The 27,383-nt window shown below is 35.4% G+C and overlaps 6 protein-coding genes across 14 annotated transcripts; 3 read left to right on the top strand and 3 right to left on the bottom strand.

The window, feature by feature from the left end:
- The first annotated feature begins 35 nt into the window (after positions 1–35).
- On the top strand, positions 36–1,038 carry LOC139998510 (uncharacterized). 2 transcript variants are annotated; one of them, XM_072023119.1, is made up of 2 exons: positions 36–249; positions 370–1,038. In XM_072023119.1, the coding sequence occupies exon 2, from the start codon at positions 379–381 to the stop codon at positions 898–900; it is 522 nt and encodes a 173-aa protein (XP_071879220.1). In that variant the 5' UTR covers positions 36–249; positions 370–378; the 3' UTR covers positions 901–1,038. The 2 variants fall into 2 exon arrangements, with proteins under 2 accessions (XP_071879220.1, XP_071879218.1); XM_072023117.1 differs by having other exon boundaries at positions 36–298.
- Positions 914–8,627, bottom strand: LOC139998504 (b(0,+)-type amino acid transporter 1). 3 transcript variants are annotated; one of them, XM_072023106.1, is made up of 6 exons: positions 8,207–8,627; positions 2,943–3,299; positions 2,079–2,827; positions 1,732–1,945; positions 1,341–1,646; positions 914–1,257 (listed from the first exon to the last, which is right to left on the bottom strand). In XM_072023106.1, the coding sequence occupies exons 1-6, from the start codon at positions 8,229–8,231 to the stop codon at positions 1,193–1,195; spliced, it is 1,716 nt and encodes a 571-aa protein (XP_071879207.1). In that variant the 5' UTR covers positions 8,232–8,627; the 3' UTR covers positions 914–1,192. The 3 variants fall into 3 exon arrangements, with proteins under 3 accessions (XP_071879207.1, XP_071879206.1, XP_071879208.1); XM_072023105.1 differs by lacking the exon at positions 8,207–8,627 and adding an exon at positions 6,536–6,929; XM_072023107.1 differs by lacking the exon at positions 8,207–8,627 and adding an exon at positions 3,472–3,611.
- Positions 8,628–9,650: 1,023 nt separating this feature from the next.
- On the bottom strand, positions 9,651–11,029 carry Cyt-b5 (Cytochrome b5). 2 transcript variants are annotated; one of them, XM_072023120.1, is made up of 5 exons: positions 10,866–11,029; positions 10,616–10,763; positions 10,395–10,523; positions 10,240–10,298; positions 9,651–9,907 (listed from the first exon to the last, which is right to left on the bottom strand). In XM_072023120.1, the coding sequence occupies exons 2-5, from the start codon at positions 10,751–10,753 to the stop codon at positions 9,817–9,819; spliced, it is 417 nt and encodes a 138-aa protein (XP_071879221.1). In that variant the 5' UTR covers positions 10,754–10,763; positions 10,866–11,029; the 3' UTR covers positions 9,651–9,816. The 2 variants fall into 2 exon arrangements, with proteins under 2 accessions (XP_071879221.1, XP_071879222.1); XM_072023121.1 differs by having other exon boundaries at positions 9,651–9,901; positions 10,616–10,984.
- Positions 11,030–11,676: 647 nt separating this feature from the next.
- On the top strand, positions 11,677–13,612 carry LOC139998508 (torsin-1A). 2 transcript variants are annotated; one of them, XM_072023115.1, is made up of 4 exons: positions 11,677–11,863; positions 11,948–12,213; positions 12,289–12,376; positions 12,494–13,612. In XM_072023115.1, exons 1-4 carry the CDS (start codon positions 11,677–11,679, stop codon positions 12,883–12,885), a joined length of 933 nt encoding a protein of 310 aa, XP_071879216.1. In that variant the 3' UTR covers positions 12,886–13,612. The 2 variants fall into 2 exon arrangements, with proteins under 2 accessions (XP_071879216.1, XP_071879215.1); XM_072023114.1 differs by having other exon boundaries at positions 12,289–13,612.
- Positions 12,558–17,777, bottom strand: Vav (Vav guanine nucleotide exchange factor). Of its 2 annotated transcripts, none has more exons than XM_072023100.1 (9): positions 17,489–17,777; positions 16,780–17,300; positions 16,633–16,701; positions 16,338–16,464; positions 15,275–15,637; positions 14,880–15,200; positions 14,408–14,812; positions 14,063–14,334; positions 12,558–13,991 (listed from the first exon to the last, which is right to left on the bottom strand). In XM_072023100.1, the coding sequence occupies exons 2-9, from the start codon at positions 17,187–17,189 to the stop codon at positions 13,634–13,636; spliced, it is 2,325 nt and encodes a 774-aa protein (XP_071879201.1). In that variant the 5' UTR covers positions 17,190–17,300; positions 17,489–17,777; the 3' UTR covers positions 12,558–13,633. The 2 variants fall into 2 exon arrangements, with proteins under 2 accessions (XP_071879201.1, XP_071879200.1); XM_072023099.1 differs by lacking the exon at positions 16,338–16,464 and adding an exon at positions 15,812–16,001 and having other exon boundaries at positions 17,489–17,776.
- A 471-nt stretch (positions 17,778–18,248) lies between these two features.
- Positions 18,249–21,060, top strand: Dnaseii (deoxyribonuclease II). Of its 3 annotated transcripts, none has more exons than XM_072023111.1 (7): positions 18,249–18,503; positions 19,263–19,381; positions 19,563–19,740; positions 19,873–20,365; positions 20,449–20,551; positions 20,632–20,770; positions 20,842–21,060. In XM_072023111.1, the coding sequence occupies exons 2-7, from the start codon at positions 19,272–19,274 to the stop codon at positions 20,947–20,949; spliced, it is 1,131 nt and encodes a 376-aa protein (XP_071879212.1). In that variant the 5' UTR covers positions 18,249–18,503; positions 19,263–19,271; the 3' UTR covers positions 20,950–21,060. The 3 variants fall into 3 exon arrangements, with proteins under 3 accessions (XP_071879212.1, XP_071879211.1, XP_071879213.1); XM_072023110.1 differs by having other exon boundaries at positions 19,257–19,381; positions 20,614–20,770; XM_072023112.1 differs by lacking the exon at positions 19,263–19,381 and having other exon boundaries at positions 20,614–20,770.
- Positions 21,061–27,383: the final 6,323 nt, after the last annotated feature.

Genomic DNA, 27,383 nt, shown 5'->3' with positions numbered 1-27,383 from the left:
TGTTGTGTCTTATTTAGTATTACGTTGTAACGATAATATTTGAGGTTATGTGAAATACGATGAAAGATGTGAAGTACACATGTATACTGTTGCCAAAAGTTACTGTCTGATCAATTAGAAATTAATTATTATAATGATCATATATGTCCAAGTAACAAATAATAAAGCAACAATAAAACAACGAGAGAATTTATTAAATTTGCAATAAATTTGTATTCATTATTTTTAGCAGTGTTTATTATTTTAGCAGTGAGTAAAGGATAATTGTGTATTCAAAAGAATTTTAATTTCGTACATAGTAAGTAAATATACATATATTTAGGTGAAATAAATGATATAAACTGATAATAACAATAATTACGTTTTCAGTATTTTATAATGGAAGATTTTATTCCAACAAGAGTATCAAAAATAAAAAAGGACGTCGTGAAGGAATTCGTATCGGTAAATTATGAAAAACCAAAGAAAAGGGTAAAAACTATTGAAAGCAAAGAAAACAATGACGTAGAAAATTCTAAATTCAACGTAACAAAAAACGAGCGGAATGAAAATGATGAAAAAAGAAAACAGGAACGAGAAATGAAACGTGTCAGATACGAGGTTATGAAGTTCGGTATGTCTGGTTTTAAAAGAACAAAAGCAAAAAAAGCTGAAATAGCACTCGCTATAAGTTTAGGAGCAAAACCACCCCCAAAGAAGTATATTAATTATAAGATATTAAAACGTGAAAAGAAAGGTCAGAAGGAAAGACGGCAAAATGACGTGACACATGCATCAGGTCTTCAAAAAAGTCTATTAAATCATAAAAATAAAAAAGCGCGATCGAAACGCGGTTCTGATGGTTTACTGAATGTTTATGGAAAAGTAAGTAAGAAAACATTGGGTAAAAATCAAAAATAAAATTTTAACCATAAACATTTAAAATACTTTTAGTTGCTCTGTTCAATAGTTACAACGTTAACTAATTGTCTAACAATAATGTGTTTCATGTACTGTATATTATATATGAGTAACAAGTAATAAAATAATATTTTTATATATTTGTGAATTCATTCGGGCCAGCCTTAAGCTTCGATAAGAGGTTACATATCTTTATCTATTTATATTTAAAATAGACATTCATATCATGTTCGCTATGCCACAGTGGAATGATTTGGCATTTAAAAAATCACACTTCTGCATCTGATCGAAATCAATCAAACGCTGCGGCCGTTGGTGCGACTTCGAGTAACATCTGAAGAAAGGCATTCACACCTTCTGCAAACAGAATAAATAATGCAAACGAGTTTCTTCTTTATCTTGCGTTAATTTATTCAATTAACTTTCTTTAATGGTCTTACCCATAAATTTGGGCACGTATCCGTATTTAACAAACGGGAGGTAGACAAGCATGCCCGCTAATATGAAGCCAGCCGCATACAGGTATTCGATTTGAGGGTTATCAATGATTGGCGCTACAATCAGGTACGCAGAGATTCCAAGTACGAGAACAGGTATTATCAGTGGACATTTATATGGTCGTGGATGATTCGGTCTGGTCCTTCGCATCACTAATAGAGCTAGCATTGCTCCACCATAAAAGATCCAAGCAGTGAACGAAAAAAAGTCGATCAAGGAATCAATGTTTCCGGATAGCACCATTGCTCCTAATCGATGAGGAGATATTTTATCGAGTACTTAGTAGAATAGGTATATGAATGTAATTGAATGTGATATTTGTGTAAAAGGTACCTGCAACGAGGGAATGGAAGATAAGTCCTGGTGCAGGAGTAAAGCGTCGTACGTGAACATAACTGAGACAGTCAAGCAGATGACCCTCTCGAGACGCGGCAAAGCAAAGTCTACCCGCTGCAAAAAGAGTGCCATTTGCGGAACCGAACGTGCTAATCGCAACCGAAAGTGGCATAAGCCATGCCATAACGCCAAGAATTCGATTTCCAAAAGTCTGCAAAATATTAGTCCATATTTCTTTATACAAAATCATTAAAAATACGAATTACTAATTGAATTTCAATCTGACTCTCTACTTTAATACTTGAGACTTCTATGATAAAGGATAACGTTAAAAATTGTCTTACCACTGCAACAGCTTCGCTTTCGATCATCTCCGAAGGTGACATCACGGCCAGGTAGGAGACATTTATCAATGCGTAACATAGCGTAACGAGGGGTATACCAATCATAATGGACCGTGGTAGATTTTTGGAAGGATTTTTGATTTCTTCGGTGACATAATTGAGATTATTCCATCCATCGTACGCCCACAAACCAGTATAAAAAGCTGTGGCTAATCTGCCTATATTAACGGTACTACCGTCCACGGTATCGAAAGCGCCTTTCAGATGCTGCGTATTACCCTGTATCAACTTATAAGAGCCACCGGCAATTACAACGAGTATGGCGATCAATTTTGCTGCGGTAAACGCGTTTTGTACACCTGTGGCTAGATTAACGCTGTAACAGTTCACTAACAGTATAAGTATGATCGCCAGGAGTGCAACGATTTTCACTACTTCCTCGGGTGGATCGCAGTCGGCCGCAAAGGCTTCAACCGCGTACTGCGCGAATGACAAACAGATTATCGCCATCTGAGATGGTTTTAAGACCAAAGTGGAAACCCACGAGAAGAGGAAAGCAGGTGGTGCACCGAATGCGTCCATAAAGTAAGCGTACTCGGCGCCGCTGCTCGTATTCATCGTACCCAGCTCGGCGTATGCTAACGCACCGCACAGACTCAACATGCCGCAGGCCGTCCATACGAGGAAGCTGATTCCGATACTGCCGGTTCGAACCAAAAGCCCTGACGGCGAAACGAATATCCCAGAACCTATCGTTTCGTAATTCGACGACGAAGAAGAAGAAGAAGAAGAAGAAGAATTTGAGATTGTACTATTTCTAATTAACCGTATAAGATTTTACTGAAATCGTATAGATTGCTCTACCTATCATGGTACCAACGATTAGAGCCACCCCACTGACGAGTCCCACCCGTCTCTTGAGGTGAACAGAGTTGTTCTCCTCTGGGTCCGCCCCCTCCAGCCCTCCACCCCCTCCACCACCGTCTTCATCATCTCCCAAATCCCCAGATTTAACTTCTTTCTGTTTCCGTTCGTGTAGCTGTTGTTGTTCCTGTTGATGTTGGAACGGAGACGTAATTGGGTTCCAGCCATTGCTGTTGCCGTTGTTTCTGATCGATCGAGAGACCAACGTCGTTTCAGGAATTCCATTCCATCCGCCGCTTTGTAACTGCTGTTGCGATTGATTCCCGTTACTTGTCTGTGGATCATGTCCCACGGTAACTGAAATCATGCGTATCGTTTCGTTGCTTATTAAAAATCATTCTTATTCTTACATCGAACAAATTGATCTTTCGAACATCATTCCATATTGCTATATGACATTACTACGTCATGTTATAGGGGTATACCGTCAATCGAATTGAAGGTTCACAGAAATGGATCGTACGGTTACCTTCGTACATAATTCATCAAGCTTTATTATCGACAATTTCAACCAGTTCCTCGGCCTTGCAAATGGTACAATTTTTCGCAAAGATGTACGACTTTGCTCTGTCATTAACTGACATTTACAAAGATGGTTTGAACGTTAACATCCAGTTTTTTACGTCCACTTTACACATTGTGATAAACGCGAACAAAAATGGTTGCCAATAATTTCGCTTAAATTGCGTATAAACGAACTGTCGTTAAAGTCACTGTAAAACGATTTACGAAATAAACACGCGAAAAGAACGTGAAAATACACGTGAAAACGTGTATTTCAAAAAACGCAACTATCGAGCAGTTTTCCTCGCGCGACTAATGAAAGATATTAGCATACTTCGGAGAACCGCGACGATCTAAAAAGTGACAAATCGTTGAATTTATACTTATATCGTCATGTGACGTACATTATTATATTATTATAGTCGAGATGTTGTTGCTACCGTAATAGTTCGTTTGGCCAGACGCCAAAGATTTCTCGTGGCTAAGATCAGTCTGCCTTCTTTATACATATTTCGCCGTACAATAGGCCGTGAAATATAAACCAATTTTACGGAATTTTTACGCGGCTATTAGCTCGACCGATACGGGAAATATTGGTAATGTTATCGAACGAACTCGATACCGAGTTTGTTAATCGTTTTTTTAATAGATTGCTTGCTATCGATCTTTTCCTACGCCAGCATATATCGTGTACATTGATAATCAAAATTATCAATAATAGCGTCGATACTGAATACGAAACGGTGGTAAATGGTTTTGAAAATAAAGAAGCTTAAAACATTTATTTTATCGAGCGCGTGACCATGAGTATTAGGTGTATTGCATTCTTTCGACCGAACCTCGTACTACGCGAGACGTTCGTGGTTTCATCTTCAAGGTGACCTTTGAATAAATTATTGATTTTTCTGTTAACGCATCTACGTTAACAGTTTATCATTGTATCAGATTTAAATAACGTCTACGTACTTTGAAATATCGGATATATTTAATATATCAGAAATCCACGTACGTAATACTGGAAATATTTCACCTTTTCCTTCTCTAATTTCTTTATTTGTTTAAACGTATAAAAAAAAAAATTGAAAAGTTGATTAAATGAATTTTATAAAATTCACGAGACGTATCATTCTAATTATAGTTTAGTTTGCACTTTCTTTATCGGTGAGCGTTTTGAATAGCTTTATAACGAAGACGTTTATAAAAACTGCTGACCGTTTATATTTCTAAATGGTAACGTATCGTTTAACCGTGTAGTCGTGCAATTCTTATAATATAACCGAGTACAACATCGAGTGTGAAATACTATCAACATTTGATTAAATAAAGTTCGTTGATGCGATGGAAAGCGCAGTCGAACGTTTCGTAGCTATGTTTAAGCTGCAATGAAAAGATTTGTGTCTAAGCTATCCTGGTTTAGTTATCGATAATATATCAAAAAAAAAAAAAAAAAAAAATGACGCAATATGACAAGAGATGCGCGCGTGCGTTATTTTATAAAGCGTTATGTAAAAATATGAAAGAAAATAAATATATGATATAAAAATGAAAATATAACATTATTATATCTTCTATTAACGAGTATTATCGATTAAACGATGTTATAATTGTTTCGTATAAAGAGATAACAAATTTCACAGTTTTTAACGACTGAAGAGGAAGAATGTTACTAGAGGAGGATAATTACCAATGAATATTATGCATGACCAATGACGAAGTACAAATGAGTTAATAAAGTTCGTCGAATCGGTAAGACGATATGTTAACACGGATATTTGCAATATGACGCGCTCATGCTTCTACGCACAGTCTACCATAACCTCCCCACCTATCGTTTAACGTGCGAAATCAATTCATAAAGAGAACCTTTTAATTTTTTAATTTAAATTATGCTTTCTGATATTTTTTTATCGTCTACGTTAAGACGTTCATTTACCGCCACTGATACATATGTATACTATGTGTGCTTCTAAACCGTGTTAATGCCTATTGTGATAAACTGTCGTAATGATCCAATTGCGTTTAATTGATGGTTCGTGCGAAAGAAACCGATCTCTGTGCGACATCTTGCATGAAAGAAGATTTTGCCTACGACTGAAGGTCGAACTGATTATAAAATGAACCAATACAAAAATGAAGATATAAATAGAAAACAATTATTAAAGGACTATTATAAACTACATACCTTTGAAAAGAAACCAAGAAGATGTTAGAATCAAGCTGAATTCAAAACATATACTCTAATTGGATTTACTAGGCTGAACGTCGTATCAATGTGTAATGCATTTTACACCGTTCAATAATTGTATCAAATTCCATACAGTCAACGATTCTTTATTCGTAGTGATCCATTCGACGAGCTATCGAAATAAATTTGTTTTTTTTTCAACTATTTTTATCAACCTACATATATATATACGTAATTTTAATCGGTTCACCGGGCTCAAAATTGTAGCAACACGACAAAGTGTGGTATGCTTCGCTATATTTAAATGTAAATACTTGGTCATTCTCCGTGTTACGTAAATAACGATGGAGAATATTCAATTTACTCTCAACGTCAAATCGCAAAATTGTTCGTGTAAAACTGCTGATTTACAGTCGTATTAACCATTGGTCAATGGTTTTCGTTTCGTTTTATCGATCGTTATATTTCTCATTGTCTGTAAATTTACTTGAAAAATCGAAGACGATTTTTAACTCTTTCGCTTCGCAAAAAATGTCTACTCTGAAAAAACGGTTTGTATATAAATGAAATCGAAAGATAGCAACAGAAGTCTCTAATTCGAGATGTAATTATCTTACTCGGTGCATTTCGCGTGTGACGTGTTCGATTGTTAGAAGATCATGAACGAGCTTCTAATAACCGTAGCGTTTAGAATAGCAAGGTTCTTACGATAAAATCAACACCGCTTAGAACACGTACCACCTAACCCAGATAGTAACTGAACACCACAAAGGCAAGCAAGACGCATTGGTTTGCATAGAAACTACAATTGGCTTAAACGGAATACGCGTCGTAGAGTACTTACTTATCGTTGTCTGTTCGTTCAGCGATTCGTTAAGAAGTCGTTGTTCGTCTATTTGTAGCCACATCGCGACCAACGCGTATTCATCGTAAAATGTTAAAAATAATCCTGAGACTCTCGCACGATATCAAGATCGATAACGGATGATATATAATGATCGATCATCCATAAAAATTTATACCTTCCGAGAATATAACGTTGCGCAATTTCTCGAGTCAAAGAAATAACTTCCCATATCCGTCTCATTACTTAAAAATTATCGCGTACATTTATTGACCGTTTCATTAACGCCAAAACATATGCTAGTAGCATATCCTGGTAAATGGTAAATTTCTATTTGCAACGGAAACGAAAAACCACTTGCGCAAAGTGTCTTAAAATACACCTATGGGCTAGATTTAACATCTGGGTGAACCTGGAAATTTGATTCCCTCTTGTAAAATAAAAATAAACAAGAAAAAAGATGAGCGCGTATATCGTACATATATATGTAAATGGAATATCAACGAATACTTTAAATTAATTTGCTATTGCTCTTGATAAGTTTAAATAGAAGAGCAGAGATATTCTTGTAGTCTCGTACGAATTTCGAATACACCCCACGCATATTCGGGTTCCTCGTTTCATGGAATGATGCAATTCTTCGTGCAATTTGGCTGTTAAATTTATTCACTGTATCAATGTTCCGCACTTTTTCTTTGACCTTATCATTCATACTTTATTAAACGCGATATTATCGTTTCCCTTTATCTTATTTTGAAACAGTTCGCTAAATCGCTTATGCCAGTTACGATCGATTGTAAATAATTAAGATTGTAACGAAAGGATTTGAAACACGTAGTTTTTTAATATATCTTAAATGTTATATGGATTTTCTAGCATTCTGTTTTAATCCATCCGTCCGATTAGAATTGTTTCCTTTGATATCAACAAATGTAAAATTGCAGGAAATAAAAAATTAGATTTTTATAAATTATAAATAATATGACTTTCTTTTCTTGTCTCTTTACACATTACATATTTTTTTGCTAAATTGTAAAATATAAAATATCGCGCTCTGTAACGTAATATGAAGTTTTGCTCGTCGTTATCGTGTTATAAAATATGTACAAAAGAGAAACATAATTGGCTTCGCGAAATGTAAATCGCGGTACATCTTGGCACACACGTGTTTTCTGCTCCTATAACTAACACAAATACGTACCAACAGGTTTTATTTAATCGATGAATTACCCAAACATTTTATCAACACGATACCGATTATAAGCCGATCTATAGTCTTTTATTAAACAATTAATTCGGAAAAAATTTCCGTTCTAATTTATTTACCGGTTTAAAGATAATAAAATCTGTCGGTTTTTGTTCGAGTATATATCGTATTGCGAATGTGTTTAGGCTTTGTGATCTAATTATTCTTTATGGACCTATCAATTTCTTTAATTTCATGAAAATCAAATACCATTTGCATAATGAAGCGCTTTGTACAGTCCATCAATGCCAATGAGAAAGCTTTTCCAAGAATGGAAGTCGCGTTTATGAATGAGCAACCTGATGAGGGTAAAAAAGCGCGCGAATTTTATCAATTACGAATAAATGGCTGTTCTCTTCATAAAAGGTTCAGCATCGAGATACGATGAAGAATAATAATTGCAAATGAGGAAAAATGTCGCTCACCTCGTTTGAAGGGCGCGACATGCATGACTCTAAGAGGGACCGATAAGAAGGGCGGACTGTGAGACCGCCTCTCATGACACCACGCCGACTTTTCGAAGCAACCACTGTCTCTGCCCTATACAGCTGTCTTCGACCCGCCGTCTGCTTCTTTCCTGCGCTAAATTCGCTCGCAAATTTCTAGTTCTCGTTTCAACGGGCGACTTTTACGTACGCCCTTCTTTCCGCTTCGGATTTCGAACAATAATAATTTGTTCGAACGCTACGGTTCTTTTATTCGAATCGAGTATTTCCGAATTCGAATGTCGTCGATGATATCAACCGTACAATGCGAATTTGCGTATGCCTTCTATGTGATTAGAATATTCTGACTATTTCCAACACGATTTGCACCAATCCACCTCTCACGATGAACTGGATGTTCGGCAGAGGGAGACATACCCGCCAAAGAACGAACATGCACGAGATCGGGAAGGGGAAATTGCAAGTGCGACAAGGAAAGGAAGATAGTAGTACGAGCGCCTAGCGTCGGCGCTCAAATTCGCTCGATATCGTTTTTCCCTCTTTCGACTTCTATTAGATATCTATTAATTTATTTTTTCATACATTGAATACTTTCTGTTTTCCTATCATTCCACTATTAGGCATGTTGCCAGTTTCAGTGGATGGTAAATATTTGAAAATTTTTATCCATGTCTACGTGTAATTACATAAATAGAAAGTACACCTTCACTTTTTATACAATTATAAGGTATTTTTAGGTAAATGTGTGAAATAATGTTATGAGTATTAATAACGAGACTGTAAATTTCAATATTATTGACTATGTAACTCTACGTTACAACTGAACACCATATTTGTGTTTTAACAAATTATAGTAAGTAATTATAGTATAAAAGTCATGCCTTTATTATATTCAAGCAATTTTGATGAGAAGATATATATATATATATATAATTGAGATAATGGATTATTAAATTATTAAGTACAATATTGGAAATATAACAGAACATATTTTATAATATATATAATTTTACAATAGAAAAGTTAACAATTTCATTCTCATAATATTACAAAATATTGCATTGTCGATTATACATGTAAACTAATTTTAAATATGTTTTTGACAAATGCAACTTTAAGAATTCTTTTAAATATTGTTTAAATATATTTTTTTAAATAATTCTTAATTTGCTCGTATATTCTTTAACTAAGTGTAAATATCTTTATATGTACAATCAGAATGGTAATTACACTCAATGTGTTTTTAAAATATTGATTTAGAGCCAACTCTTGTTCCTTTGTTTCAGAGGAACTTCTGTACCAGTATGTAAATAAAATTATTTTATTTTTGTACTTGCAGTTAATATAATTCGTATTATTACATGTGTATGAAACGCGCGCGCGCGTGTTTATATATATCTTAGCTTAAATATAACAAATGAAATTTTGTTTTATAAATGTTTTTATGCTAGGCCAGCTTGTGTGTGCAATTTCATGTCATAAAACAAGACCGCAGTTATGTGCAATATACATAGTATTCTTTGATTAATTATTTATAACATTTGTTTATGTATAATACAAATTACAAAAAAATAAATATCAGGAATGATTCAGTGTGCTTTAATAAAGTAACGATAGACAAGAGTCGCCAGTACCCCAAGAGCAATTGGAATCAGCCACGATCGCCAAGAACCACTGCAACTGGCAATGATCACATCACGATGCTGCACTGACTATTTACATATCACACATTTTGAATTTTGATAATTTTATGAGTTTGAATAGCACAATCACTTACATATGATACAATCATATTGTGACTATATATCAAAATAAAACATATTGCTATAAGTATAATTTTATAATATACCCAGATTTTTAATTGTGCTATCCGATCAATATAAATGACAATGACCGATAATAAATATAACACCAATATAGGAAAGATGTTAATAATAAAATTGTGTACTGTAATACTTTGGTTAGTAATATATATATATATATAATATTAATTAATATATGAAAAAATATACCTAGAATTATCTACATCAGACACATCAGTTACATCATTGCTTCCCTGTGTTCTTTCCTCCTAAAATTAATAATTTGTTAGTCCTTAATTATTGTTATTGGTAGAAAAAGTAGAAATTGGTAAGAGAGATATAAAATTATTAAACCTTATACATACTTCTACTAATTCTCCAATTTTGAATATCTCCATTAATTCTCTTGCATCACTTGAATGGCCAATATCTTCAAAGGCTTCTGTACAATCTTGACCACCTTGTTCCAAAAGAACTTCTTCTCCACCAGGATGCTTGAATTTCAAATATAAAATAAGTATTTTTATATACAGTTCTATTAAAAAATGTCAATTATAAAAGAAATACACATAAAGTATATAATTACACTTATAAATTGTGTCACATTGTAAACTTTATTATGAATAATAAACCACAGATCTTTACTATCATTATGCTTAGCGACTTCTTCCCGCGTGTAAAATTTGGTATAAGCGGTATCAACAGTGCTATTTTCGGACGCCATATTTTTTCTTCTGCAGTAGACAATATTTTAAAGTAAATATATAAGTATTATATGAATATTACTGAAAAGAATGAATAAAATATTGAAATGTAGTAAATGATGTATTATTTACAGTGCTCAATACGCTAAGCTCTGTTTAAAAAATATAAATCACGCAAAAATTTTATTCCGCGGCTTATACGTTAGCTACGACTGTAGCTACAGTCTGAATTCTGTGAATCAGTCAGTGAGTGATTCGTACACTGATAATAGTAATATTGACCCTATTGACCGCTGAAGAGATCTGTAAAATTATTTACTTTCTCAAGATTTTCAGGGTTAACTAGGTTATTTTTTTTTATTGTTCCCATTTAATTTTAAATAATGTATTAGAAATTATAAATATTACTTTAACAACATAAGGATACGTGGTTTTATGTAAATTGGGTATTTAACGAATGTTAGCTATTATGTAATATTATTTACAAAATTTTAACATTCATAGTTTATTGTAATAACTAATTGTATCCTATAAGTTAAAAGTATTTATCGATGTAGTAATATAAACAATTATATTTAGGTATAAAACATAAATTGATTTAATTCTATTTAAATATTTATATGGTTATCTTTTATATCAGTTTTTAATTAATAACCCAAAACCTTACACTTTGAAGTTGAACCAATAGGAAATCACCGATTTCAGTTATGTAAGTATCTAAATTAATGATTATAGGTTACAGCTACACCATAAAGCATTTTTTAGGATGCTAGTGTTTAAATTGAATGCAATTCTGTTGATGGGATACGAACGAATATTTTTATGTAAATTGATATTATGATAAATAATTCTTGATATTTTATTTTAGTGTTGGCAAGTGATGTTTAAATTTTACGGAATACGATTAATTTTAACTATACAATTAATTAAATAATAATATAAGATGAATTTTGCCGGCACTTTGCCTGTATTTATTGTTATTATTTTATTAACTGTTTGTGTGAAATGTGAATTTTCGGTTATGTCAGTGTTATCATCTGGGTTCAATAAAGTCAGTAAAATAATACAAAATGTAGAATGCAATTTTGTAGAATGTTGTACGACTGAATATATTTCTTCTGACATTGACAGTATGTATACTAAGTAGGACAAAGTTTTTGAAGGTTATGTGTACGTGCATAATCAGATTAACTGGATATATGTGATGATTTTAGAATTAGACGATATTCTTAATAAAGAGCTTTTTGGACAAGAAATTGCTCATCATGTAATAATAAATGCCTTATATGGACATCTAACTTCATCTAATCCTCCCAAAGCTTTGACTATGAGTTTTCATGGTCCACCAGGAACTGGCAAAACTTACATAAGTCAATTGATTGCTAAGCTTCTTTATAAAAATGGAGATCAAAGCAAATTTTATCATTTTTTTAATGGTCGTAATGACTTTCCTCTTCAGGAAAAAGTAAACGAATATAAGGTATATTTCAACTATTATTAAATGGTTACTTTTCAACTTTAAATTGAATATGATATACTATTTTATATTACACAGGAAGAATTATATAAAATTATTACTAATAGTTTACAAAAGTGTGAAAGATCAATGTTTGTGTTTGATGAAGTGGATAAAATGCCAGAAGGTTTACTAAATGTTCTTGTACCATTTTTGGATTACAATGCATGGATTAAATCATGGAGACTTGCGAGCATTTCTATAAATACAAGGAAAGCAATTTACATATTTTTATCCAATACAGGTAGTTCGCGCATTACTCAGCGTTTATTAACACTTTGGGGGGAAGGCAAACAGAGGAGAACAACTAAGCTTCAAGATTTTGAAAATTTAATAAGTATTGGAGCGTTCAATGAAAAGGGTGGTTTCTATCATAGTGATACAATAGACTCTAGTGTAATAGACCATTATGTGCCATTTTTACCGCTTGAAGAAATACATGTGAAAAAGTGTTTAGAAAAAGCGTTTTTAAACAGAGGAGTATATCCTACTAATGATATGATAGAAGAAGGATTATCATATGTGGTCTTTGGACCTCCTCCACATAATATTTATGCAACTAAAGGCTGTAAAAGACTAGAACAAAAAGTGGCTGCTATTGTATATGCTAATAAAAAGACTAAAATAGAACTTTAGATATACATATATAAGTATTACCTCTTTTTTATGTTAACATTTCCATAAGATCTAAATTTTATTGATTATTCTTATTGGCACAATCAGAAAAGTTGTGTAACAATTAAAAAAATAGTACAATTAATTTGTTACAATAATCACGTTGCGATTATTTATGTATATGTATGCTTATATTTAAGAAATAGCTAAAATTTTTATCATTAACAGTACAGAATTACAGTATATACAATTGAGTCTTGGCAATTGACTTTAAAATATAGTCATAAAGGAGAAAGTTGTCCAGAAGTATAAACATTTGGCGAAGTGTTCTTCTTTTGTATGATTCTAATATACAAGAATAGATAGACAACTTTAATCTTTTATGACTTCTTGAAACTTTATTCGTACTGTCATATTATACCGAAAAATAATTATAATTCTTTCGATCTATACAGATAGCTAAATATATATTTCTTTTTATGCGCTCGGTTCCCGTTTACGAACATGTACTTTCTATTTATATGATTGTGATACAGCACAACCTCAAGTAAAGAGAACAAAATAAATTGTATTTTTATAATGATACTAATGCGTGAAGATAAATTTTTCTATGTTTTATATAATGTAAAAATGCGTTATATTAGTTTATTTTTTCTTTTTGTTCTCCATTGAGGCCTGTTTTAATAAAATATTATGATTGCACGACGTAAAATATTTTTTATCGTCGTGCTATCACACGAAGGGAATATCTAAGCAGTATAATTTATGGCTATTCTTCTTCAACATATTCCTTTGGAAAAAACCCTACCTGATCTCCAATCTTTCCCTTCCACCAACCTTTAGCATCACCTTCCTTGCTCAATACTACAACTCTGCAACCCCGACGTAGGCTCAGCTGATTCCGTTCTCCTCCGCGGAAATCAAATAATGCTTTAGCCAAGACACGTCTATACGGCCATAACAAGCGTTGATCTAATTTTTCAAAATTTTCTGATAACGATGCTCGCTCATAATATTCAACAAGTTCAACTACACTTTTGAAGAAACGAGATTCACTGAGATAATATACATCAGCACCATCAACATCACGTTTAAATACTCTTATATGTTTTACCGCTCCGTCTGCCCTATAATATTAGATTAATATTTTTAAAAAGTTTGACACTTATGTAAGGTAATATGTATGTGAAGCTCGTACTTGATACTAAGAGCGTAATTGGTTTCGTGTTTCAAACGTGGTTGTCCGGCAGGCCGTACTCGCAGCATATAGGTACCATCTTCACGAGGTTCTAATTTATTTGATGCTGTGTCACGTCCCATTTCTCCTACAAACCATAATTTCACCGAGAGAGCGCGTTCACATGGTAGAGGTGGTGGAGGCGGAGGTGGGGGAGGCACTGGCATACACCGACCCGAATGTGCAATACATTGTTTGTGTACAGCGTAGCGGCAGACCTCACATCGATAGCCCTGTTTCGAATGAACAATTTATTAGAAAACCTATGTTACAATAATTAACAACTTTCAATTAATAATGTTTTACCTGAAAAATTCGACCCTTTAGAAATTTGCCACATCGCTGACAACTACGTGGAGTGTCAAATGTTGTAAGTTTAAATTTATGATTTGTATTGCGACACGCGGCAGGATTAACATTATCCATTGCATCTTGCAATGCCTTGATCCACATTTGCTTTTGTTCTTCCGTTCTTGCATACAAAGTGTATGCAGTATATTCTTGTTTATGAACCAACAACCATTGATAGGACCATCGAGAATCTCTGCCAAGGGTTCGTCTTCCTGTATGATCTTCTAATCGATAATCATCGAGACGTAAGGTTTCACGATAACAATATTGCTCTCCTCTACCTGCTTTACAAATCAATACTACTTGTTCGAAAATAAATGCGTAACGAGCTTTTACCCGTTGGTCACCGTGAGCTTTTACCTAGAATATGATTGTAACGTTTTGTTGACATTTAGAATTTCGTACATGCTTATTACGAAATTATTACCTTAAGCTCTCCGTCCCTAAGTAATCGTCCAAAATCCTTTAATTGTGCATCTTCTGGAACATCCCAATCGATTATCGATGCCTGAATATCTCTTATAATGTCCAATGTATCCGAGTCACGTTTTACTTCATTAATATATTGCGCTATATCGACCATTACTTCTCTAGCTTTGCCAAGCTGACGCCTATCTTCCAGCCAATCACAAGGAGTTTCTTCTACTAGTTTATCGAGTAATAAGTGATATTTCAATACTCTTTGCATCGGGACAGATAAAATATCTCGCAATTTGAATTTGCCATTATTTGCTTCTTGTTGACACCTCTGCAATTACCATTTTCATTAAGAACAAAACACATAGGATATCATATATTAAAGATAAACGTTTGAAGACATACAATAACTTCTTGATTAACTAATTCATAACGCGCACATGCTTCTTGCAACGTGTTTTGAGCAAGAGTAAGGTTTGCGCAGTAATCGCCGTAAATAAGGAATTTTTCTCGCCAATCGAGAAAAACCTGCGCTAACGCAGCTCCAGTCCTTGCTTTCCGAAGTTGACTATGAAAGCCGGCATGAATTTCTGCGAGTTCCTTTATGCCAAAAAAAATGCGTGCAGAATCTTCGGGTCGTAGTAATGAGGAAAGAGGTCTAGCGAAATGTTTAAGTAAACTGTTAAGGACATCCGAATAATTTCGTTCCGTTTCAACAAGTTCTTGAATTACATAATCCCTTTTTTCACCTCCAGAGATTGCACCGTCCTGTTTCACAAAGAGATCGATAGAAAGTTCTTTTTTATAGGAACAACGTGGGATATAGAATAGTATAAAACGTAACAAAATCAATTATTAATGTTATGATTTAGAATTTCAAAATGCCACTGAGATGAATTTTTGATGATCACATACATGTAAGGAACACAAATATTTAACGACCTGTACAACAGATGGAGGAGGTGGCAAGTGTAGACTACAAAGGTCCTGGTAGATTTCTTCGCTTTGAGCATGGCTGCAGTATGCTCCATATCCATCTTCCTCCCCAACTGGATCTTCATTGTCGCCTCCTCCACCTGTCTCATCGCCTTCTCGCCTTCTAAATCTTCTGCGACGACCTTCGTCTTCACGGCTTTAGCATAAAAATATGAACAGCCATGCACTATTCATGCATGAAAAAAATAAAATTTCTTGCGAACTTAAACTATTTGCAGCAACTGCATAGATCTCGTTACTAATACTAAATATAGCTAGCACATCAATTTTCAGAGCAAATGCGGAATAAAGTTCAGAATAGTGCCAGTATCACTGTACCGAGATAATTTTGCTGTAGACATTTGTACGTGTAAATAATAATTATCTATACATCAAACAAGCAAATGCTTGACTGTCTTCTCTTATAATGGAATACAGTGATGTTTGGTACTTTTATTGCAAAACAAACATTTAAGTTGCGAACGACAGATACCTTCTCTGTGGAAGGCCAGTCGTGTTGAGAATTACTCGAGAAACAGAGTAATTCCTGATATACTTGGGATTCATCTACATCCATACTCTTAGGTTTCATGGTAAATGTCCCCACTCCTGTTGTGGGACTAAACCCATTGACATAAGTTATAAATAATATAGATATTTTTTGATATATCAATTTTTATGATAATTCTATAAACTTTCTATCTTTAAGCAAAATATATTGTTCGTGTATTTTAGTTGTAAATATATTTATAAATCAAGGAATTTCATTGACAAGTTTGAATGCTTACCCTGCACCAGCACTTTGTAAATCCTTATAAATATCTTCTTGCGATCTACCATGACCTATAGAAAAGCCTCTGAAACGAATATTTATTGGCATAAAAAAATAATATAATTTATGCGTAGAAGAGATTATGTAATAATAAATTACTTACGGTATACCCTTACGTCTCAAACGAGGACAATTTGATAAAGCTGATAAGGTACGTAATACACGAAGGAAATCTGATAGATCAAATAACATAGAAGGTTCAAAAAGTTCAGAATCGGATAAGCCAAACGTAGTTGAACATGCGGATAGAAATACTTTTATATTTCTTAAGCACAAAAATTGTGCCATTTGTGGTTTTTGATTTACATCTTTCATGTCTATACAACCGGGATCCACCGTATTTAAAAGATTACATAGCAATACACCATCTCTTAGGGTATACGCTAAGTCAACAGCAGTAGCCTCTGGCCAATTTGCTTTATGATCTGCTCTCAAAGCTCCGCATCTTGTTAACCATTTAACACATTCATGCCAACCACTTCCATTATCTGGACCGCTTTCTATTCGGCTCATTTTCTTTTGGTTTTTAATACAAAATATTAAAAATTTATGATTAGGATCCTTTCGGTCTATAGTGCATTAGACCATAAAGATCTTATTAATGTATTTTCTTATGCTAGGAAACTGTAAAGATGTAAAAATATGGTTAAAGATAACAGTTTATATGGATATAACTTAACAAATGAAAAAAAAAAAAAAAATATCATATCTAAGAGTGCAATTTTAATAGATAAAACTCGCAGTATTATATTAGGATAAAAGACATTATGGATCGTATGTTATTGAAGTAATTAGTACTTTTGAAAATATACCTCCATCCGACGAAGAATTTATAAACTGCTTCTTCGTTCTTCTGTCAGTGTTAAAAACATTCTGTAACTAGTTCTATAAAGGAATTCATTATTGTGTTCCTTGTCGGTTCTTAAAAGATATCTCAACGGAATCTGCAGTGCCGCTTAAAATGGTTTATTGGCAGTGTCATTGCTAAGAAAGCATTTGGCGGAATTGTAACTTTAATATACGGTTATTACTTCACACAATGTGCCTTGTTTTCTCATTATAGTATTATGACGTTCGGCTCGCTGCAACTTATGATCGCCATATTGCTACTTCACTGCAGTCGATCATATTATTTTCGTTGCAGTGTTTGTTTTATGTATCCAACCATAGGTGGAGTTAAGTGTTTGTGTAAAGTGTAAGTAAACGTTATATTCGGAATTGTGAAAATCTCGTCATTTCGAATTGTTAAAGTTGATGAATTTTTATAAAATGCAATTACTTATTTACTAAGATGTAATACTTTTTTACATTTGTTTGTAACAATATCATAAATGTAATATATTCAAAATTAATTAAAACTGAATTATAAATTATTGCTCCGACACACATAGCATATATAAGAAACTTAGATACATTATTTAACAAAAAGATTATAAAAATTGTAATATGTTACTTTACGATGGTAATGTGGGTTGTTTAAACAATCGAATTATTTTAAATAATCGATACATACTATTATATACTAATTTTATACACGTACATAATTATAACAATAACAAACATTTATTTTAGGAATCGTATTCATTGTTGTAAATGTAATGAACATATCGTTTGAAAAAGAAAGTTCTGACCAATGAGCCAATAGGATAAACATACTCCAATGACGTAAAGTGATGTTTCATTCATCGTTCTTGACATATTCTTATACATGTTGTTACTTCCAATTCTCGTGCAGTGAGTCGAATCGTCGATGTAATGACAACAACGTCTCCGCTTGAGCGTTGTTGAGTGATATTGTATTGTACTTACACAAAACGGCAGATCACGGTAAATATATCTAATAAATCATTCATCATGTATAATATGTCTAACATAATATGTATTATGTACATGTGGCGTGAATCATTGTATATTCTATTTATCACCATAAAAATTATAAACATTATACGTTTTATTAAAAAAAAGAGAAAGAAAAGAACATAGGAAAAGAATGAAGATTTAAAATATTTTAATTTTTTCAATGTACTTGAACAATATCGTACGTTGTTATCATAGCATATATTTTACTATGACTTTGTTTCATGAGTAAAACCTTCAACACGTTTCATGCCGCGCTATTTTCGTACAACTTTCCATTTAGGTCGCGTGCATGAAATACCATTTACAATGAAACAAGTAAGTTTACTGAAACAGTTTACATAAAAAAATACATGGACCGCTTCTCTCTTTCTATTGTAAATTAAAAAATATGAAGCACACAGAAAATATACATATTCACGTAGAACTAATCTTTTTTTTTATACTTTTTGGGAATTATTATATACTTATTGCAGATTATATATCTTTATATAAATAGATATAAATCCGAATGGTGTTTCATTCATACCGTATTTGTCATTGATATTCGTAATGTTACAATACTTGTGCTACGTATTAACGTAGCTACTTATCTCCAAAATATTAACCGACCTGAATCAAAAGTGTGTGAAACGCCGCATTATCTTTCTTTTTCTCTAATTGGATTTTAAAGAGAGTCGTTTGAACATTGCTTTATTTCTGTAATTATTTGTTTTATTCCAGCAAAACATCGAGAACATGAAAGTTATATTTTACGCAACTACGTTAGCAATCGTGAGTAACGTTATATATGGCGGCCGATACAATAAATTACAATGTAAAGATGAAAAAGATGAACCGGTGGATTGGTAAATATATAATTGTATCCTTATTTTTCGTAAAGCCTTGAAAACGCCATGCTTCCGTTTTATTTTCAAATCACTTTCCGCGTAATTAATTTCACATAAATTACTGCATTCGAGTAGTAATAAGGATATCGTTTGAAGATGATAGTCGGAAACCGATTTAGATGTAACGCTATTATTTTAGGTACGTGCTTTATAAGTTACCAAAAATTCACACGAGTAGTAATCCCATGATTAGAGAAGGAATTGCTTATCTGTACATAACGAATGCAACTATCGAAACTGGTTGGCAAGTGTCTTCTAGGCCCATCGGTTCGAACAATTCCATCCCTGGAATTACATTAGCGCCGCTTTACAATCAGGTAAGCATTTAGCAAACATTAATCAACGATTTTAATTAGATTCTCATCTCATGATAACAGCAATTATGACGAACTACTTAAAAAAAAAAAAAAAAAAAAAAAAGTGAACACTATGATGTTTTATTATTGTAGGATAACGAGAATGAAAGCATATGGAGTTTATATAACGATAGTCCACCAAATTCTTCTTATGTCTGGAGCTTTGGTCATACAAAGGGTGTAGTGATGGCAAATAGTGACCAAGGCTTCTGGTTAATTCACAGCGTTCCAAATTTTCCTCCAGTTCCTAAAAGTGGTGTGCAAACTCGACGGTCAAAAAGGGAAAATATTACTACCGATGGCAAATACAGTTATCCTGTAAGTGGAACGTTCTACGGACAAAGTTTTTTATGTATTTCCCTTGGCAGTGATCAGTTCGATATTATTGGAGAACAATTAATGTACAACGAAATAGCAGTGTATGCAAAAAATATTCCTGATATACTTGGTACACAGTATCCAGTATTGAAAGACGCGATCAATCAGAAACATATCAAAACTCCTCCCTACAACCATAAAGCTGTAATAAGATCTCTAAGAACGATTGAATTCATTTCGTTTGCTAAGGATGGAAAATGGGGTAAAGGTAAGTAAAAATTATGCTCGTTAAATTACATTTCACTATCTTGGAAGATATATTTATACTATATAACGTTAAATTCTGTTCAGATTTATACGGAGATTTTGTAGCGCCACAATTGCAGTCAGATTTATATGTTCAGTCATGGTTGAATGGTCGAGGCAAGTTACCCTCAATTTGTACCCGTAGAAAGTAGGTAGTATCGTTTTTTAATCTATGTTTCGTCATTCTCTATCATTCTTTTCTGTTACAAGAATTCGTCAATTATTCAGAATCTACAACGTTAAAAGCTTTGAATTCGACGTAGCGAATGTGAATTTTGCCAGTAGTCAGGATCATTCAAAATGGGCTATTACAAACACCAAAAAGTCCGCTAATCGCTGGGTTTGCATTGGTGATATCAATAGAGCCGTAAGTATATTTTTTTTTTTTTTTTAGAAACGTTTACAATTATAAAACGTCGAAGATATTTCTTTGTTTAGGATACACAGTATTCTCGAGGCGGTGGAATCGTATGTTTCAAGGAGGCTCGTCTGTGGACTGATTATCGTAATATTATAAACGACGTAGAGCCTTGTAACCATACGTAAAGACTCTAGCAAGATACAATGCGTTCATTTGCCACCTTTTCCATACATTGAAAATTACATAGCTGATAAAACATTAAGGTGTAGAAAAGATACTAATAAAATTTATACGATGACTTGAGAGTTTCATGGATATTTTATACGAACGAGTCTATAAAAGAAGAAAAACGGGTATTACTTTAAAAGTATGAATCATTGTTATATATACAAGTGTACATATAGATAGAAGATCCTGAAATAACGATGTTTTAATCGATTTTACATTATGTCTGTAACGAATATTTCGTCGATATACATCGTAAAGTTGTGAGACACCGGTGTGAGGATACAAAGTAATAACCGTCATATTAACTGCAGTTTACTTGCAAGTGTATAAAGAAGAGGTCTCGGTGGCTCTCTATTACTGTGGAATAAGGACGAACGACGGGGATCAGAAGCAGTTCTTAAATTGGATTTTATGAAAGGCGGCAGCGACTCTTCCTGCACCGCCTCTAGTTTCGTCTTTCTTTTTCTCAACCGTGCTTATTGTCTATCTAAGGAAATTGCAGAGGAGCTCGACGTGCCGTTAATGAAAGAAAAAAGAAAGTTGTCGAGGTTTAGTAAGCGGAAGGAGGGAGAAACGATTTGCTCTTTAATGAAAATTCCAAGAAATCGGCTGAACTTCTGTCCGTTCTTTATCGGCTGTTTCAAGTTTCTCGATCACTTTGATAGACTTTGTTTCAGAGATTTCTTTACCCGCGGATAAAAGAACGGTTGTCCAAATATTGCATCGGTGAGAGCTATTATCGTGGCAATAAACGCATGTTGCATCACGCGGCCTTGACCTATAATCTCAACCTAAATTTTTCCTTACGGCGAATAAATACAATGCTCGTATTGTGAAACGAACGATACGAATACGATTGACGCCGCCTCGTCGATCGCTAGAGAAACGTTAGGACAACAGAAGGAAAAAGAGAAAAGAGATAAACTGGTTTGGATGAAAAGGTCGATGGGTAGAGAAGGCGGAAAGGGTTAAAATTCGTAGGTGTTCATCCAGGCGTGAATCAACCGTTGCATGCTGCCAGGAGACAAAACAACGGCGAAAACAAGAAGCGAGGGAGTTCGGTAAAGCATCTGGAAGCGGATGCTTGGAAAAACAAGCTGGCTGTCGCTGAAAGGGGATTAAGAGCAGGAACGCAGAGATTCCTTTAATACAGAGCTGGCAGCTGGCAGCTGGCGACATTCGGTCAATTTCTTGAAGTCTACATTGTCATACTTATTCATTTCTGTGATTCGAAAAAACACACTCCGTTACTTTTTACTTTCGATGTGTGTACGTGTGTGCGCGCGTGTGTATACATACACATACGTATACATATATTCATCGTCGTTCGATGTATTGAAACGGTCATTTATTATATTTCTTCTGGCTATCGATGTATGAAAAGGTTTGTTCGTGGCGCTAATGCATATAGCAGAGAAAATATGATTTATCGGAAGAAATTCTTTCGCAAAAGTGACATATTTTGAAAAAAAAAAAAAAAAAAAAAAAAACGGGAGATCGTATACCAAGTTAGTGAAATATCATTGATATATGTGTTTCATGTCACGTACCGTTGAGTTGGCGTGCTCGATGGGGCGCAGATTTCGGTTGAAGTACATAGCAGTGTCGTAAAAGGCCATGAAATTTTGGCGGCTGGAAAGATGAGAAGACGATGCTGCGGTGTTCGCAGCGATATTTCAGCATTAAAGGCACCCTGTTCTGCATACTAAAATCTTGTGCACCGTCCAAATATACGCGCAACGTTATATGCACGAAACCATCGTGTGTCGTGCTCCGCGTGTGTACTTAAGCACGTTAACGGTGCGCATGCGCGAGCTTCCACCATCCTTTTTCCCCCGGTTACCAACATCCTGCGGCCTTTATCACCTATCCTAGCTTCGTGTCTATAGTTTATGTACAGGTATGTATCGTACTGGGTAGCTTCACGTGTGAACTTTAATATTGCCTTATATCTATTCATATCGTGTGTGGGAGAGAAATCATAGTGGCTCCTTTTAGTTGAAAATGAGACTCTGCCGGCTTTCGCTGTTGCGACGATATATCAACTCAACAATTTTCCCGCAACCGTGATGAATCGTTACGCTTTGGTAAGTAAAAAATACTCGATAATCGCTATCGATCAACCCGTAACGTCGAAAACTGGGTTAAGTTTTGGTAGACGGTTCTTCCAGATCCGATCATTTGAATCGAATATATTTATAGGTTAAGATCGTGATCGACGTTACACGTGTTTCTAGATTCAATTGGATAGGCTTATGTAACAAAGGTATCTATAGTTTTAATATCAATAAAATAATAACTTAAAAATAAAATTAAAACTTGGACGGATGTTCTCTTTTAAACGTGTATGTCGCTCGACGAAGAGATAGGTAAACGTAATACACGAATATAAATAAAAACGTACACGTACATAGCTGCAGCATTGGAGGTTTATTGTGACGCGAGTGCATCGCTACTGTACCGGGAACTGCATTAAGGCGGTAGGAACTATCAGGGAGGTTCTCTCTAGTTGCAACATCGCCGGCAAACTACCTCGAACAACTGTCTCGGCGTAACCGAACTCGAATACATCACCGTCGTAGTTTCAACCCGGAGCTTCCGGTACTTACTGAGAACTTATCAGGCGACGGAAGTGTCGTTGACTCATAACCGTCGACTTATTACTTCCTCGTTGTTGGATTTGCAAATCGAAGATAAGATATTTCGGTCTTCCTCGCCTAGATATTTTACTTTTTCTCGCGTTCTTTCAGAGATAATTTGCTCTTATATCGAAAGATCGTGAAACCCAACGAAAAGGAATTATAAAATGAACAGGATAGGAAAGCAGGGGTATGTGGGTGTGGGTGAGATAAGGATAACCGGTACTGGTAACGGAAGTAGAATCGGAGGGTAGCAAGTAGAAAATCGTAAACGCAATGTTAAGACTGTAGCGTAGCGAGGCGGTCCGTTCTCGTACAGACGCGGTAGAGAATAATTCAAGTAGGTAGAAACTGGAAGGATGAGGGCGAGGGTTGCGTGGCGGTGGAAATTGCGGATGGCAGGGGTAAAGCTGCAGCACTCCGCTTAGACAAAGCCTAACGAAGCTTCTATTCAGCAACAGTAGGCATCACGAGGCCCAACTTCACTTCTATTATACTTACTCGTCGGCACGAAGTGAATTCCATCCATCAACGGAATTCCAGGCTAAGCAGCTCTCGGCTGCCTGGCATCTCCATCTCTGGCACGAGAGGTATTCTCTCCTTTTTTGGGGTTGCATCCTCTTTGTCTTTACCTCGTCGCCCAAAGTACCCGGTGTTTCCTTTTTTTCCTCGTCAACCTTCTCCTTTTCCTTTCTCTATATGTATACAGTGTTTTCTTCCATTCGGCAAGCGGCTTTTCTATTAATCCCTCTATCGATCTTTCGTTCGAACGTTACACGCGATCGAATTCACGCAGTCGGATCGACCACGGTAACTAGCAAGTATTTACGAAACGATAGAAGAAACGAAGAAATATAAAATCTAGTATCCGATAAGAAATGATTCTGGAATCTCTTCTTACCGTACTCTTCAGCTATTTCTACTTGCTTTTTTTCTTTCCGCCGTCGTCCTTTTTTCTCGTACGGTCGTAGACTTATCGACAGCCGAGGATATGTTGGCGCGAATCTGTGGCTAGGATAAGCGCGTCTCCAGCGTAATAAAACTCCCGGAGGGAAGCCGGGTCCGTTAGTCGGAACTTTTCTTTCAAGAAGAAAAGGCAGAAGGAGAGGTAGAAGAAGCGGAAGAAGAAGAGGAAGAAGAAGAAGAAGAATCAATCCCGTAACGTCGACTGGGTTTATGTATAGTCCAACTCTTCAGACCGTAACAAAACTTTAGTTTTCATTACAAAAATATCATTTCTTTTTTTTTTATCTGTATCAGACTTTTATCTTACGTTACGACCTTCGAGCTACAGATCAAGGATTTGTATATTCCATTTATCGCAAGTGTAACTTTTGGATAGTTCGCGAAACGACGAACCGTCAGAAATGGAAAGTGAATTCGATCGCGAATGAACGTTCGTTAGCAATCTGCCGTTCGATTTGAAAAAGATCCGCAGTTGGTGAAATCGTTAACGAGGCGATCCGAGGAAGAAACGAACGAAAAGGGAGAAACGCACTAGCGAGAAATGCAAGAAATGCAAATGGAATGGTTGTTGCCGAGTATCTGGAAAGCTTCGGTGAAGTAATTGAGCGCGTGATCAATAAGCTTAACTTTCCGATGAAACGAGTCTAGACAAAATGCAGGAACAAGTAGAAAATAAGAGACAAAGGAGCGAGCAATGTTTCCTATTAGTAATTGCCAGGTATCATCGACAAGATCCTCGGTATGAATTTAGTATGATCCAAGCATTTATAGATGAATTTATTCTGATGTTGCAACAATAAGAAAGAAGAAAGAAAGATTGGCAAGGATAGGAGAATTTATTTGTACGAAGAGAAGAAGATATCTCTACTAACGCGTCAATTGACGTCGAAGTTATAATTGATTCACGACGGAGAACTACGTAAATACGAATCTAAAGAACCGTGTTCTATGGCGAAATTTTCACCTCGCTGTTATTTCAAATACGGTTAAAGCGCGAAGTAAAACTTAAAGCTTTGGTCGACAAGAATCTCGAGAGGAATGGACCAATTACATGCTGCGAATAAATCTACGAGGCATTCCGAGTTAACGTATGACTAGTGCGGGCCGAGAAAGGAAATAGGGGGGAAGAGTAAAAAGGAAGAGACGAAGCCCGGGGATAAAGGTAGCGAAAAGGATACAAGAGAAAAGCAGACGAAGTAGGTAGAGGTGTTAGACGGGATGGTCTTCATTGTGTTCTCTGGCAAATTTTGTCGGACAATGGAAAGGGTTGATTTGCTGCTCATGAATGTATATTACATTAGCGCCCATGCTACTTTGGGATTTGAGGTAACAAGTTTTCCTATCCTCCCTGACTTTTTCTTGCCTTTCGGTTCGCTTTATCCTCTCGAATTATTTCTTCTCTCGTTATTTCATCTGCCCTCGTTGATCCGAGTAAACGATAACGCGAAAATTATCATCGACCGAAAGCATCGCGTTTCGAAATTAATTTTGTACGACACGTTTCAAAGTAGAAATTGGTCCCTGGCGATAGAACGCTTCGATTATTAAACGTCGTTCGTATTACGTATGGAAAATGTATCGGTTCGTAGAGTAAACCTTTGACGAGCGATGTTTTCCATTAGCGTCGTGTATCGGACGTCTAAAATTTCGGAAAGATCCGGCCGTGTCGAGGCTTCTAGCCTTAATCAGTGTCTTCGATAAACCATCGAAGGAAAGAGATTCTCGTGTTGGCAAACCGTGGAGATAGAAACAGACGTTGAACGTTAGACAGGCTGCTCGGAGATCCGACCGGTATTTACAGAAGCAATCTAGAACAGGCAAACCAGAACCGCTTCGCTTCTATTCTCTCCCTTTCTCGCGGACTTTCTCTTCTTCTCTCTCGACGTAGATAGAGGAGTACTCGAAGAGCATTTGTGTGCCGTTCGCAAGGTAGGTGGTGAGGCATCGAGGGATGCATTAGCGGTCTGAAAATGCGCCAGTGAGTGGCACAGGTTTGTCTGGCAGATAGAGAAATGCGCGTGCTTAAGAAACAGGCTAAACAGAATATGTGTCGGTGAAGCTGTCAAAATGAAAACATTTCCTGTTACGGGACGAATATAAAGGGACGTACCGATAAAAAAGCACGTAATCAAAGATGGATGCGGAGAACTGGGTTTAAAACGCCGACAAAATGGAAACGCGGATAATAGAGTCACAATATAGTCGCGTTGCGAGATAAAACGCAAGAATGGTGTAGCGTGTGGGCAGAGTCGATAGCGTTTACATGGAATCGTAATATTATTGAAAAAATCAGAGACGCGGAAAGGAATGGAAGCGTTTCGGAGATATGCTAAAAAGGAGAAGCAGACGTGACACGGAACGAGGGTCTTGGAAGAACAAGGGGGCGAATGTACGAGATGGGGAAGATTGGCTGTTAGTTTACTTATATCACACAGCAGCCTAGACTTGAGACAATCGGCAACGAAAGGGTACAAACTACTTACTTGTTTTAAGCGGTGATTCCACTTTGTTCGCTTTCACCGTTCGTTCGAGAGTTGGGAAAGAGGCTGCCACTTGGAAACATACCGTAGGGCCGTTTACCGACCGCAGCCTCCTTCCACACACCGCTTTCGAGAAAAACAATCGCAACCAGTGGATTCGAACGACAGTTTGTATATCGGCGAATCGAATATTAATTCGTCTATCACGCGATTTTTGATGCCGCGACTCCTGTAAAGTTAAACGAGTCCAATTATTCCGTGGAAATTTTGTAATCTTTCCCGGTTTCAGCTACTATAGAGAAATCT

This window comes from Bombus fervidus, chromosome 3 (assembly GCF_041682495.2).
Source record: "Bombus fervidus isolate BK054 chromosome 3, iyBomFerv1, whole genome shotgun sequence".
Lineage (NCBI taxonomy): Eukaryota > Metazoa > Arthropoda > Insecta > Hymenoptera > Apidae > Bombus > Bombus fervidus.
Note: the sequence above shows the minus strand (reverse complement) of the source record. Positions and strands in the feature narration are given on the sequence as shown.